Here is a 13,381-nt window from a genome sequence, read left to right as displayed (position 1 = left end):
GTCTGGTTCGGTTCGGTTTATCGGGCCAAATTCTCATGCCTACTGTCACCAATAGTTGGCTTCATTCAAAGACACCTTCTTCCCATCGGAATCAACCACTCCTTCAATTCACGTGGCTGATTCTTCCAAAATGGAAGAAGATTACTCATCGGAAAGTGATTGCTCTCGATTGGAGCTCTATTGGATTTCACTCCCAACCAGCCGCATCGTTGCATCATTATAGCAGGTAATGTCCACCAAATTTGGGTTTGACATTGCATCGTTCTCTTTAGAATACGAACCAGTGGAACTAAAACACCATCAACCCCCCCCCCCCATTCTAACCTCGATTTGTCTGTATCCTGCCAGTGTTGACCAATAAATTCACCAGAATAATATGAGAACTAGAGTCCACGTACACGCACGTGCACACACACACACACACACTCAACAAGCCCAAGTGGCTCTCTCACTATCCTAACCCTAATGTCATTATATACTAGAATATATATGGGTAAATATGGTAGGGATCAAATGCCTTCCAAAATGATCATGATTTGCAAGCTTCAAAACGGGAAGAGGCTTCATAGGTTGTTGTCGTCGTACATGGGAAAAGGACAACTTGAATTTCGGAAGTTGGCAACTTTTATCCTTGAGCTATGGCGTATTGACAGAAAACACCCCCATTCTTTATTCTCTTAACATATAAAGTTTCAGAAATAACAAAACAGACTCTGGACTTATAATTCCTTATTTATTTAAATAACTTGATTTATTTAGGCGTCGTTTGTTTTTTCGAAGCGAAAATGTTTGAAGTCTGCGGACCACCTCTGCAACTCTCTATAGTAGAAGAGGGGGACCAAATGGCTACAACATGTAATAAAAAGTCTATTTGTTTTTTTAACCTCTGCAGACTACTACAATAAGTTAAAGTAAGGCATGAAGAGGTTTGAAGCATAAGGTCAAATGTTGAGCCACCCAGCACACGCACAACAATTTTTAAGTCAAAAGTCTTATGAAAAACAAACAGCTGGGAAGGGTCAAGTCATGCGCATGTGCTGCGCGGCGCAGCAATAAATGGTTAGAAGTGGTTTTTTACAAAAAAACAAAACAAAACAAACAACATCCTAATCTTATTATTAAACCTTATTTATTTATATAATTAATCACCTGACTAGAAGGTAGCGAGAATCCTATTAATATATTTTTAAATTAATTAAAACGTTAATGACTCCTCATTTCTATATAATTAATTATTACATTATTAATATTCCTCAAAAAAAATTAATTGAAACAGAGCATTACAATGCTCCCACATTTGAATTGGATTTCATCCTCAAAATACGCCTCGACTATATTATATAATACAACTCTCATGCAACTCCTTTAATGAATCAACAAAAAAGGTTTTCTAGATACACTAATAAACTAATCCCTCATCTGAAGAGGAATACCCCAACCTACAACGAAACGAGTATCCAAAAACATTTTTGTATGTAACTCATCAATTCCAAATCTGGAGATCATGCCCTAAAAAGGCTTCCAATGCATACTTGATTTCCTGAGAAGTCATCACTATGTCACGGGTCCTAAGGTATAATAATAAAAAACGTAAACTATTATTCTGGATTAGGTGTATGTCTTTACCAATAGATTATCTACAGGCACTATCGTGGGCCTTATGGCTCATAATTTTCAGAACTAGTTTTCCATTACTATGTCGAACTCAATTAGAAACCATTGATGTACAATCATGACTCCTAACTTGTAATTATGCATTGATACAATACATCCCTTACACATATCAACTCTACACCAGCATACTGAGGACTAATCACTTATACCGAATGGTCTATCATGATCATCCAAAGCCTAACCACTTCCCCATAAGGGTCTATCATGGTCAAGCACACTAACCCTTTTCCACCTTATCCATGGAAAACCCAACACATTTCATCCATCTAGCATACAATGTAAAACCTGATGGATTCAGCCCATATAAGTCGCCTAGTTGTATGTTCACAATATGTAGTGACACCTGTTAGCCATTTGATTATAAACTCTCAATACAACATCTTTCTTGCTATCATCCCTCATTATGTTTGTCAACTGAAAAACCCGTCCTGATAATAGGAAACACCAAGGACCAATTTGGGTCTCACATACATTTTCTAACATCCACTTATTCCTCTTCATGAGATAGTTATGGTATGACTATAGTTTTATACCAATTGTAACTACACAGATGCTAACACAAGTCCACTCTATTCATAATGTAGCTCAGACCTCAAGACTTAGAAAATCTTCATCAGGTGGTGGACGGTGTCTCGAATCCCCAAGCCTATATAAAAAAGAACAGGCAGGGAGACTCTCCACATAATCCTCGACCAGAGCCAAAAAAAAGTATCCTTATACACAAAACTGATATGTCCTTCCATAACCGCACTTTATGTCCCAAAATCATAGATGGAGAATTGAAGAAATGTTGCTCCTGATAACATGAACATCTATCATCAGATGCCAGAACTTCAGATGTATGCAATAATGACTAAAACTAACCACCCAAACATGAGTCGAACAACCTTAATCCATAATCCCCACACATTTTGGTGGAGCACTAATAGATTCTAACTGTATCACTCTACCCCTATACTCAAAGAAGATTGTTCACTGGCATTCATTTACTTTTAGACTTGTGAAAATACTTGATTGTAACATAAAATGAAGAAAACATACATACCAATTTCTAAAACTGATTCGTAATTGCCAATCCTTGGCGATATATAATCGATCCTTTCTATAAGCTAATGAAGTTCCAACATTCCAATATACGATCAAGGTGATACAATTGCTTCCTCGCGAAAATAAATGACACTCCCATTCTGATCCATTTGCAATGATGAGTTCCTCGTACCTATCGCATGCTAACTTTAGTACACTACCCAAGTGTTCCATCTATTCCATTACAAAATTACTCATCGCTCCTAATGGGAGCTAGTTGCTAGAGTGAATTCCTTGTCTAGCAGATCATATGCCATAAGGATAAATCATTCATCACTAAAGACATAAAACCATCCGGTTACCCGAATTGAACCATGATATGATCGATTCCTGTATTCCTTCTGATACTGGGATATAAATCCAACAAACCATGGATAGGTACACTACTAATACTTGTAACCACAAGCATTCTAAGGAAAACGACATCCTCTTCTTAATGTGTCAATAAACCTGAACTAATCATTCTACATACTCGAACCATAGACTCTTCTAACCTATGATGTTGAAACTGAAATTCAAAACGTCTTTCGAATCACTAACCTGAATAACCAGTTCTCCCCCATTTAGGGTTTGAACTAGTTGTTGAGTATTTGAGATATTGAAACTTATTTGGCATGTTTGGTTATTTAGGTAAGCCTTTTTAGGGTTAATCGTTTTGTGATTCCCTACTTTGCCTTTACAATAGAATTTCTTTAGCGAGTTCTTTTAAGGCATTGATTTTATATTTTTGTTAAATATTTTATGTTCCCTATAAATAATCATTAGGTTAGCTTTTGATGTAAGCTTTTCCTTATTAGAGTTTTCTTCGTGCGTTCATATCAATATTAATATACACAAAACTTTTATCAGATTACTTGCATATGATGGTGATTGATTTACGATTGTTCTTGATATTCCGCATTCGTCATCTCGGATTTATTCATAACAAGTGGTATCAGAGCGGGTCCTTGTAGATCTCAACGATTATTGCAAGAATCGATCTTGTTTATGACGATATTTTATCATGAATCTCACATTGTTTTTCAAGTTTTGTAAGTTTTCTAAAAAGAAAAGCGAAATATCTCGTTTTGTTGCAAAACCCATCTCAGATCTAATATTTTCTACTCATTCTTTCACTTAATTTGTTATTGATTTGTGTTTTGGAAGAGAAATAGAAGAGGAATTTTTTGTTTACTCGCATGTTTGTGTTCAGATCTACTTTATCTCTCTCAAAAACCATCTTATATCCATTTTCTCTCTTCTAGAAATCTTATCAGATCTACTTTATCTATCTTCAAGTTCTGTCACTTGTTGAATATCTAATGGATTTTTTATTTTGTAACTCCATATTAGAACTTGGATTAAAGGTTACAAAACCGATCTATGGTGTCAGGAAAGTAACTATGTTTCATATTCTTGGTGAATATACGTTGAGGGATGATACTTAGTTATATAATCTTTTTGTTGATAGTAAAATATTTGAATACTCAGATGTTAATAACGTTGAATTACAAAAGGATGAGAGAATAGTAGAACATTTCGTATTATCCATAGACATTTAGATCGAGAAAATAAACAACAGATTTTGGAGATGAAAAGAGCTCAAAAGAAAAAGGAAGATGTTCTTGATGTTCTTGGTGTTCTTGGTGAAGTTCATAATGTTCCTCGTGTTTCTGAAAAAAGATGACTCCAGATGTTCTTGTTGAGGGGGAGTCAAGTGGTTCATTTTTTCAGAAGTGTTACATTCCGAATCTGGTACTTTAGAAGATGAATCTGAAAGCAAATCTTCTGAAATCATGAAAGTGAAGATGTTTTGCTCTATTAGAACTCAAACAGATGATTTTTTATGTTCTGATGATGTCTTTGAAGGATTGGTTCCTTACAGAAAGCCAATTATTCAAGGTGTTTAAATTTACCAAAATCCTAAGGAAATTGTTCAAAAGTCTTCAAATGTCCAGATTCAGAAAAGTGAAGAGGTTGTTCAGATCCGAAATTCATTTCTGAAGCCTCAAAATCAAAAAAGAAAGAGGAAGAAGAAGATCAAGAGTAAAATAAAGAAGGTTTGGATGCCTAAGGTACAAGTACCTAATACATGTGAAAAGGTTCATAAAGTTGAAGTCAAGCATGTTCAAAGAAACTTCAATTCTTATTTTTCTCCAGATAAAGATGTTAGAAGTTGGAGGAAAGAGAAAAGAATATTTTGTTGGTTTACTGAAATTTTTGGAAATTTTTGTTTAACAACTAAAAAGAGGGTATTATTTTCAGAAGATGATCGATTCTCTCCAAATAAATGGGTATGCAAGAAACCAACTCCAATCTTGAAACTTAAATGGGTAGCAAATGTTTCATAAAACCTTTGTATTAAAAAAATGAAAAAAAAAATGGGACAAAATCTGGTGAAATCTAGTGAAAATTCAGTCAAAGATATGAAATTGTCTTGAAGAAATCAATTTTTGTTGATTTTTAATGGTTGGTAATGACAAAAAAACTGAAAAGTTGAAAAAGTGGATGAAAAATGACATTTTCTACAAAAATAAGGTTGTCATCTGACACATTTCAGCAAAAGATGTGCAAGCTGTCAGTGTACTCTAACAGGAGGGTCAGATTTAGAATTATGGAAATACAGGGGTTAGATTCGGAGTTATTAACAAAATGATGTCACTTTCAGAATATGGGTAAAAACTGCAAGTTTATTGAATCTTCAAGGGATAATTTTGGAATTGTTGTTCACAATTGCGACTGTATCAGAAACTGAATTCGGAATTCAATCGTCACGAATCGGAACTGTACATCGCAACCAAAAATCAAGCTTTCGGATTCGGAATTTCTAGTCTCAAAATTGAATTCGGAATTCCTTGTTTCGGAATTTACCGTTCATCTCCGAATCGCTAGGAGTCATTCGGAGTTCAAAACGTCTAAATTGAAATCGCATTCGGAAGTTTATAGACGATCGGAAGTTAAAATCATACTCGGAAGTCGAAATTTCAAAATCATAAACGAAATCGTAGGGATTTGAATTGCCGAACTGTTCAAACGGAACGGAATTCGGATTTCACTATTCATCTCCGAATCGCTCCGAGCGCTCGGGGTCGTTCGGAGTTTTAGGATCGGAATTTGCATTCGGATTTGCTCAGGCTTTCGGAATAATAATCTGCACAAGTTCGGAGTTCTGTTGATTTCGAAATCGCTTCAGTCATCGGAACTTCATTGTTGCTGGGAATCAGAACCGTCTTTAAAGGTTCAGAAACCAAAAATCGTTTCAGTTATTGGTTTCGGAATCACCTGGTTGTCTCAATCGGAAAGGAAAATCAAATCGGAATTAAACAGGAATCGGAATCGGAATCGAACAGCATACGGAGATTCAAAAATCGATTTCGGAATTGTTGATTTGAACGAACAAATTCAATTCGTAACTGATTTGACTTTTTAAGTCAAAGAAAGCGTCATCAATCCGTTCAATTATAGAAGATGATTCATTTTACGAATTCAGTCCTCAGAGGTTACATAGCTTGGCATAATTAAACCCCATTTCTAAATCCTTTACAAATCCATGGGTTTTACGATTAGAATTTTCAGAATTTGACAAATTCCACCCAATTTCTAATCTCCCTAACTAATAAACAAAACCGGTTTGCCACGTTTCATACATAAAAACGTTTTCCTCCCAATGTAAAATCCCAATTATACCCAATTTTTTCCTCCCAATGTAAAACCGGTTTGCCACGTTTCATACATAAAAACGGTAACATACTTGATTGCTTATACACTTTTTTTTTCTCTCTTTTAAATTTGTAAAATAAAAATTATGTCATCCATATTTTTTTATATTATCTATTTATCATTATTAATATTCATATACTATTTAAAAATTTACAAGATTATTTAATATTTATCCATTTCTAATAAGATTTTATTTCCAATCAAATTGAAAGGAGTTGTCGATCGAAATAAAAGCGTATCCACATCTACATCAAGCGCAAATATGTCAAAACAAACAATGTTACGTACTCCTCCTTCACATTTAAATGTTAGAAGTCCGTTATCTAACATTTCCAACGGTAACTCATTTATTTTTCCATATTTTTTTATAATATATGTTGTTATTGTATCATATTTGATAATCTATATTTCAATTTTCTCAGTCATCGATATTCCCAATAACAGTTTTCAGACACCGTTACCAAACATGAAATTGGATTCAAACGGTAACGTACTTGATTGCTTTTAAACTTTTTAAGTTTTTTTTTTAAATATATGTAATAAAATTTATTACATCATCGTCTTTTTATATCATCTCTTTATCAATATTCATTTTTATATAATATTAAAATAATTATTAAACAATTTTACATTTCTGATAACCATTTTTTTGTATATGAATTCAAAGGAGTTGTACATCGAAATAAAAGCACATACCGATCTAAAACAAGTGCAAATACATCAAAACAAGCAACGTTACAACCTCCTCCATTACATTTAAATGTTAGAACTCCGTTATCTAACATTTCCAACGGTAACTCATTTATTTTACCATTTCATTTTGTAACATATATTATTATTGTATCATATTTAACAATGCATACTTTCAATTTTTTTCCGCAACCATGGATATTTCCAATAATAGTTGTCAATCGCCGTTAACAAATATTAGACAATTCTCTGTATTTTAAAATGGCGACACATCCGACAAATCATCTACAATAACATCAAAATCGTCTTCAGTCCTGTTAACTAATCCAAATAATAAAGCAAAGAAAAAAGGGCCAAATTTAACCCCTATTCCAATATTTGGTTTGAGATCCGATCAAGACAAAATCGATGGTCAAAATGATCAAAACATATACAACGGTATATCAAAAGGTAATTTTGATACAAATATAATATTTACATTTATTCATTCAACATTTTTCACTTATATAAACTTACAAATTTAACATCTTTATGTCAACCTTAATTGACAGATTATTTGGATCATGGTGATCAGATTGTTGTATGTCAAACATGTTTTGCAAAATTATGGAAAGATGAATCTATCAAATGTAAAAAAAAATGAGAATCAAAATTATTCTTTATGTTGTGGTTATGGCAAAGTTGAACTACCAGCTTTAAAGAATGCACCTTCAAGTTATGCCCATCTTTTTACATCGGGAGATTCTAAAAGCAAACACTTCATTAAGAACATTCGTTCTTACAATTCTATGTTTTCTTTTACATCAATGGATGGAAAGATTGATTCCTCAATCAATAGAGGAAATGCTCCATACATTTTTAGACACAACGGTCAAAATTATCATAGTATCGGAAGCCTTTTACCGGAACAGGGGTTAAAACCAAAATTCTCTCAGTTGTACATATACGATACTGATAATGAGATCACGAATAGACAAACATGTTTTGGGTACACTTTTCACAATTATCACATCAATAGATATCTTATTCATCAACATTATATTATTTATTTATCTTATGTTTATATGTTCATGTTACTTGCAGTGGAGAGAATCAACGATCTACATCAAATTCTTCTGTCCTTGATAATGATATTATACAAGATTTGAAGTTGATGTTGGATTCAAATAATGTCTTGGTTCAGTCTTATAGAATGGTTAGGGATTGTTTTCATCAAAACCCTCATGTTGATATCAAGTTGAGACTTATTGGAAGAAGGGACCAAGATGGAAGGATATACAACCTACCATCTGCTTCTGAGGTTGCCGCTTTAATTGTTGGAGATATTGGTGATTCAATTGATAATAGAGATATTGTTGTTCAAACGTCTCAGGTTCTCTACGGCGTATTAGTGAATTACATCCATCATACCTTCCTCTTCAGTATCCACTACTGTTTCCATATGGTGATGATGGTTACAGGGTTGACATACCACATCGAGGTATTACACCAATAAGCAACAACAAGAGGCCCAACTGTACAATGAGAGAGTTTTTTTCTTATAGAATACAAGACAGGGATCAATATTTTTCACTAATTCTTAATTCAAAAAGGTTGTTCCAACAGTTTTTGGTTGATGCTTATACTATGATTGAAAGTGAGAGATTACATTTCATAAGGAGCAAACAACAAATTCTTAGATGTGAGTCTTATGAAAAGTTACGTACTCAACAGAACCTAGGGAATAAAGATATATCCAACGTTGGACAACGTGTAATCTTACCTTCTTCATTCACTGGTGGTGCACGTTATATGATGCAAAACTACCTTGATGCCATGTCCTTATGTAAATGGTTTGGATATCCTGATTTCTTCATAACCTTTACATGTAATCCAAAATGGCCTGAAGTTAAAAGGTTTCTTCATAACACTTCACTAAATCCAGAAGATAGACCTGATATCTTATGTAGGCTATTCAAAATAAAGCTCGATGCTTTGATTAAAGACATACGGGAAAATAAAATTTTCGGCATTGTTCAAGGAGGTAATAAAAGTTATATTTATTTCTAATAGTTTTGTTATAATGATTATTTAGTTTGTTAATATTTTTGGTTACAAAGATTATCTTCTTTATAAAATTAATTTGCAGTGGTCTATACGATTGAATTTCAAAAAAGAGGTTTGCCACATTGTCATATTTGTCTGTTTATGCATGCTGACTCCAAGCGGCCTACTGTTGAATATATTGATCCGATTATTTCTGCTGAGATTCCAAATATCAATGAAGATCCAGAATTGTATTCACTTGTAAGTGAATTCATGATACATGGTCCTTGTGGAGCGGAAAATATGAATTGTCCATGCATGGTTGACAAACAATGTTCGAAAAATTTTCCAAAGCAATTCTGTGATCATTCTTCGGTTGATGTCAACGGTTATCCCTTATATATGAGAAGAAACAATGGATATTTTGTCGAAAAATCAGGTGTCAAGTTAGATAACAGAAATGTTGTACCATATAACAAATATCTGTTGAAAAGATATCAGGCACACATTAATGTTGAATGGTGCAATCAGGGATCTTCCATAAAGTATCTGTTTAAATATATAAACAAAGGTCCAGATAGAGCTACAATTGCTGTTGACATCAACGCTGATTCTAATCACGAAAAGGTTGTCGATGAAATAAAAGATTATTATGATTGTAGATATATATCTGCATGTGAAGCATCATGGTGAATATTTAAATACGATGTTCATTACCGATATCCTTCTATGATGCGACTACCTTTTCATCTTCCTGATCAACAACAAGTCATATATGCCGCAGACAATGATATTGACGATGTTCTTGAACAACCTTCAGTTGCTGCTTCTATGTTCACATCTTGGATGGAATGTAATAAAATTAATAAAGATGCACGAAAACTTACATATGTTGAATTTCCTACAAAGTTTGTTTGGAAACCAGATGATAAGTTGTGGAAGCCAAGGAAAATTGGACGTTCAATAGGAAGGATTCACTCTGTTTCACCTAAACTTGGCGAAGTCTACTTCTTACGGATTCTTTTAAATAAAGTGAAAGGTCCAAAATCATTTGAAGAAATTCGCACAGTAAACGGTGAAGAATTTCCTACTTTTCGAGATGCATGCTATGCTTTGGGCCTCTTAGATGATGACAAAGAATATGTTGATGCGATTAAGGAAGCAAGTCATTCAGGAACTGGTTTTTATCTTCGTTTCTTATTTGCTACGATGTTAATGTCTAATAGTTTGGGTAGACCAGAGTTTGTTTGGGAAAATACATGGCAACACTTGTTAGATGGTATTCTTTACAACCAACAACGTAGATTAAAGTCTCCAGGTATTATAATTTCGTATCATTATATGTAAAAACGGATTTTATATATTTTCAATATGCACGGTATAATTTTTTTTTTACCATTAAACTGGTTAATATTATATTCTTTTTGACATATTGTTCATTTTATACAGGTTTATCCCTCAATGAGGATCAACTCAAAAACCTGACTTTGTTCGAGATCGAACAAATTTTACTTCGTAACAACACCAGTCTTAAAAATTATAAACAAATGCCTTACCCTGATTCCGACAGAGTTTCTTCTTCAACAAATCGACTTATCATGGAGGAGCTGGAGTATGACATAACGCTTTTAAAGAAAGAGTTTGATAGTATGTTTCATGCATTAACAAACGAGCAACGCAATATTTTTCTTGATATCATGACTACAGTCAGTGATAATAAAGGAGGTGTGTTTTTTGTTTATGGATATGGTGGAACAGGCAAAACCTTTCTTTGGAAGACGTTATTTGTAGCAATTAGATATAATGGTGATATAGTTTTAAATGTTGCTTCAAGTGGTATTGCATCTTTATTATTGCCTGGAGGTAGGACAGCACACTCTCGGTTTATAATTCCGTTGAATCTTACCGAGTATTCTATTTGTAAGATACCGCCTGATAGTGAACTCGGCAGATTAGTAAGAAAAAGCTCATTGATTATTTGGGATGAAGCACCTATGGTCCACAAACATGAATTTGAAGCTTTAGATCGAGCTCTGAGAGATGTATGTAAGTTTGATAAGTCTACCAACTCAAATATTCCATTTGGAGGGAAAGCGATTGTTTTTGGAGGAGACTTTAGACAGATTCTACCTGTTGTTCAAGGAGGTAGCAGACAAAATATCGTTAATGCTTCTTTAAGCTCTTCATATATATGGCAACAATGCAAAGTCCATAGATTAACAAAAAACATGAGACTAACCGTTGGAAAGGATCCATCTGATATTCGAAAAATATAAAATTTTGCAAACTGGCTTTTGGACATAGGAGAAGGAAAAGTTGGTGGTTTGAATGATGGTGAAGCGATTATTGATGTTCCGGATGATATTCTCATTAATGATCCACATGATCCTATAGGTTCATTAATTGAGTTTATATATCCTTCAATCTTGGAAAAATTCAACGGTATGAGTTATTTTCAAGAAAGAGCTATACTAGCTCCAAAAAATGAAGTTGTCCAACAAATCAATGATCGTTTGTTAGCATTGTTTCCCTGAGACGAAGTAGAATATTTAAGTTCAGATACTCTTTGCCAATCAGAGTTTGTTCATGATCAGTTTGATCCCAATTTATACTCCCCGGATATTTTAAATGGTCTTAAGGTATCAGGTTTGCCAAATCACAAGTTAATTCTAAAAGTCGGTGTTCCAGTTATGTTACTAAGAAACATTGATCAGAAAAATGGATTATGTGACAGCACTAGACTACAAGTGAAATCTCTTGGCAAACGTGTTATTGAGACAATTATAATATCTGGAACTAATATCGGAAAGCAAACATTTATTCCAAGAATGTCTTTAAGTCCATCTGGAAAAAAAATTCCTTTCAAATTTCAAAGAAGACAATTTCCATTGGCTGTATGTTTTGCAATGACAATTAATAAAAGTCAGGGGCAGTCGTTATCAAAGGTTGGTCTGTATCTCAAGGATCCTGTTTTTTCACATGGACAACTTTATGTTGCCTTATCTAGAGTTCAGAGTAGAGAATGACTGAAATTGTTAATTTTAGATAAGGATGGTAGACTTACAAACGAAACTTCAAATGTTGTGTATAAGGAAGTTTTTAGGAATTTATAACTGCTTCTTACCCATTAAATTCTAACAATTATGTTTTTTTCTGTTTTTTTTTTGTAACATTTTTTTTAAATAATTTATTCTTTATATAGCATTGTAATCCATAATATTCAGTTTGATGTAGATATTTCATTTTCAGACTTTAATAGACGCCACATGGTGTTTCTTGATTCCTCCCTCATTACAAAAAATATTGATTTGCCCTCACACTTCATAAATCATTCACATATTCAAAGATGTATTTTAGTTATCTTCATATTTAACTTTCGATGGATTGATTGCGTTTCTATTTAACATATATTCAAATTTATATACTTTTTTACAAAATTATATTAATTTTAATTTTAAATAATCATTACAAATAATGCTAAACAAACTTAATTCTTATTAATAATATAAATATGTTTTTCAATTTTTGACTCGTGGTTTCCACGGGTTGTAACCTAGTTCTTAACAAATTAATGGATTTTTACCATTTTTATCCCTTCTTTCCAAAATATTTTCACTTTTTTTCCTTTTCTTTGGTCTTATTCTTTTTTAATCCTTTCTAAATAATTGCTTCTTATTTTATTCTTTTTGTCTAATATTTAAAAACCGAAAAATATAAAATAATTTTTGTTATTTTTCCAGTTTTGATTTTTAAGTATTGCGATTATTCTAAAAGGAATTATTTCATCAAATCTGACGGGTTTTGGAGCTCTATTTTGGCAAACTCACTCCTTATGACAGAGCAGGTTATACGACTTACTCTATGAGATAGCGAAGATTGTTGGTGATTCTTCTAAGCTTTTTGGATTCTCTCCATGGTATTTGTTGAAGATTCAAGGGGGAGTGATGATTATTCAAGGGGGAATTCGTATTTGGAAGATAATATTTGTTTCTCTCGCTTTGAAGACCCCATGTGCTGATGAGTCTCACAAATTAGGGGGAAAAATGCCAGGAAGATCGAAAATTGTGATCTTCATCAGTTTCATCATGTAGAGAAACCTTTTTAGGATTAATCGTTTTGTGCATCGTTACTTTGCCTTTACTGTAGAAGTTCTTCTAAGACATTGGTTTTATATTTTTGGTAAATATTTTATTTTCTCTCTAAATAA

At 33.2% G+C, this 13,381-nt stretch overlaps 2 protein-coding genes across 2 annotated transcripts; both read left to right on the top strand.

Annotated features, from left to right (window-relative positions):
• The first annotated feature begins 6,721 nt into the window (after positions 1-6,721).
• On the top strand, positions 6,722-9,867 carry LOC111890590 (uncharacterized). The gene is made up of 6 exons (XM_052765115.1): positions 6,722-6,797; positions 6,882-6,949; positions 7,701-8,137; positions 8,233-8,629; positions 8,755-9,172; positions 9,278-9,867. Exons 1-6 carry the CDS (start codon positions 6,722-6,724, stop codon positions 9,865-9,867), a joined length of 1,986 nt encoding a protein of 661 aa, XP_052621075.1.
• Positions 9,868-9,906: 39 nt separating this feature from the next.
• On the top strand, positions 9,907-12,200 carry LOC111890589 (uncharacterized). The gene is made up of 4 exons (XM_052765114.1): positions 9,907-10,492; positions 10,624-11,319; positions 11,479-11,616; positions 11,752-12,200. The coding sequence occupies exons 1-4, from the start codon at positions 9,907-9,909 to the stop codon at positions 12,198-12,200; spliced, it is 1,869 nt and encodes a 622-aa protein (XP_052621074.1).
• The last annotated feature ends 1,181 nt before the right edge of the window (positions 12,201-13,381 follow it).

Source organism: Lactuca sativa, chromosome 6, assembly GCF_002870075.4.
Source record: "Lactuca sativa cultivar Salinas chromosome 6, Lsat_Salinas_v11, whole genome shotgun sequence".
Classification (NCBI taxonomy): Eukaryota; Viridiplantae; Streptophyta; class Magnoliopsida; order Asterales; family Asteraceae; genus Lactuca; species Lactuca sativa.
Note: the sequence above shows the minus strand (reverse complement) of the source record. Positions and strands in the feature narration are given on the sequence as shown.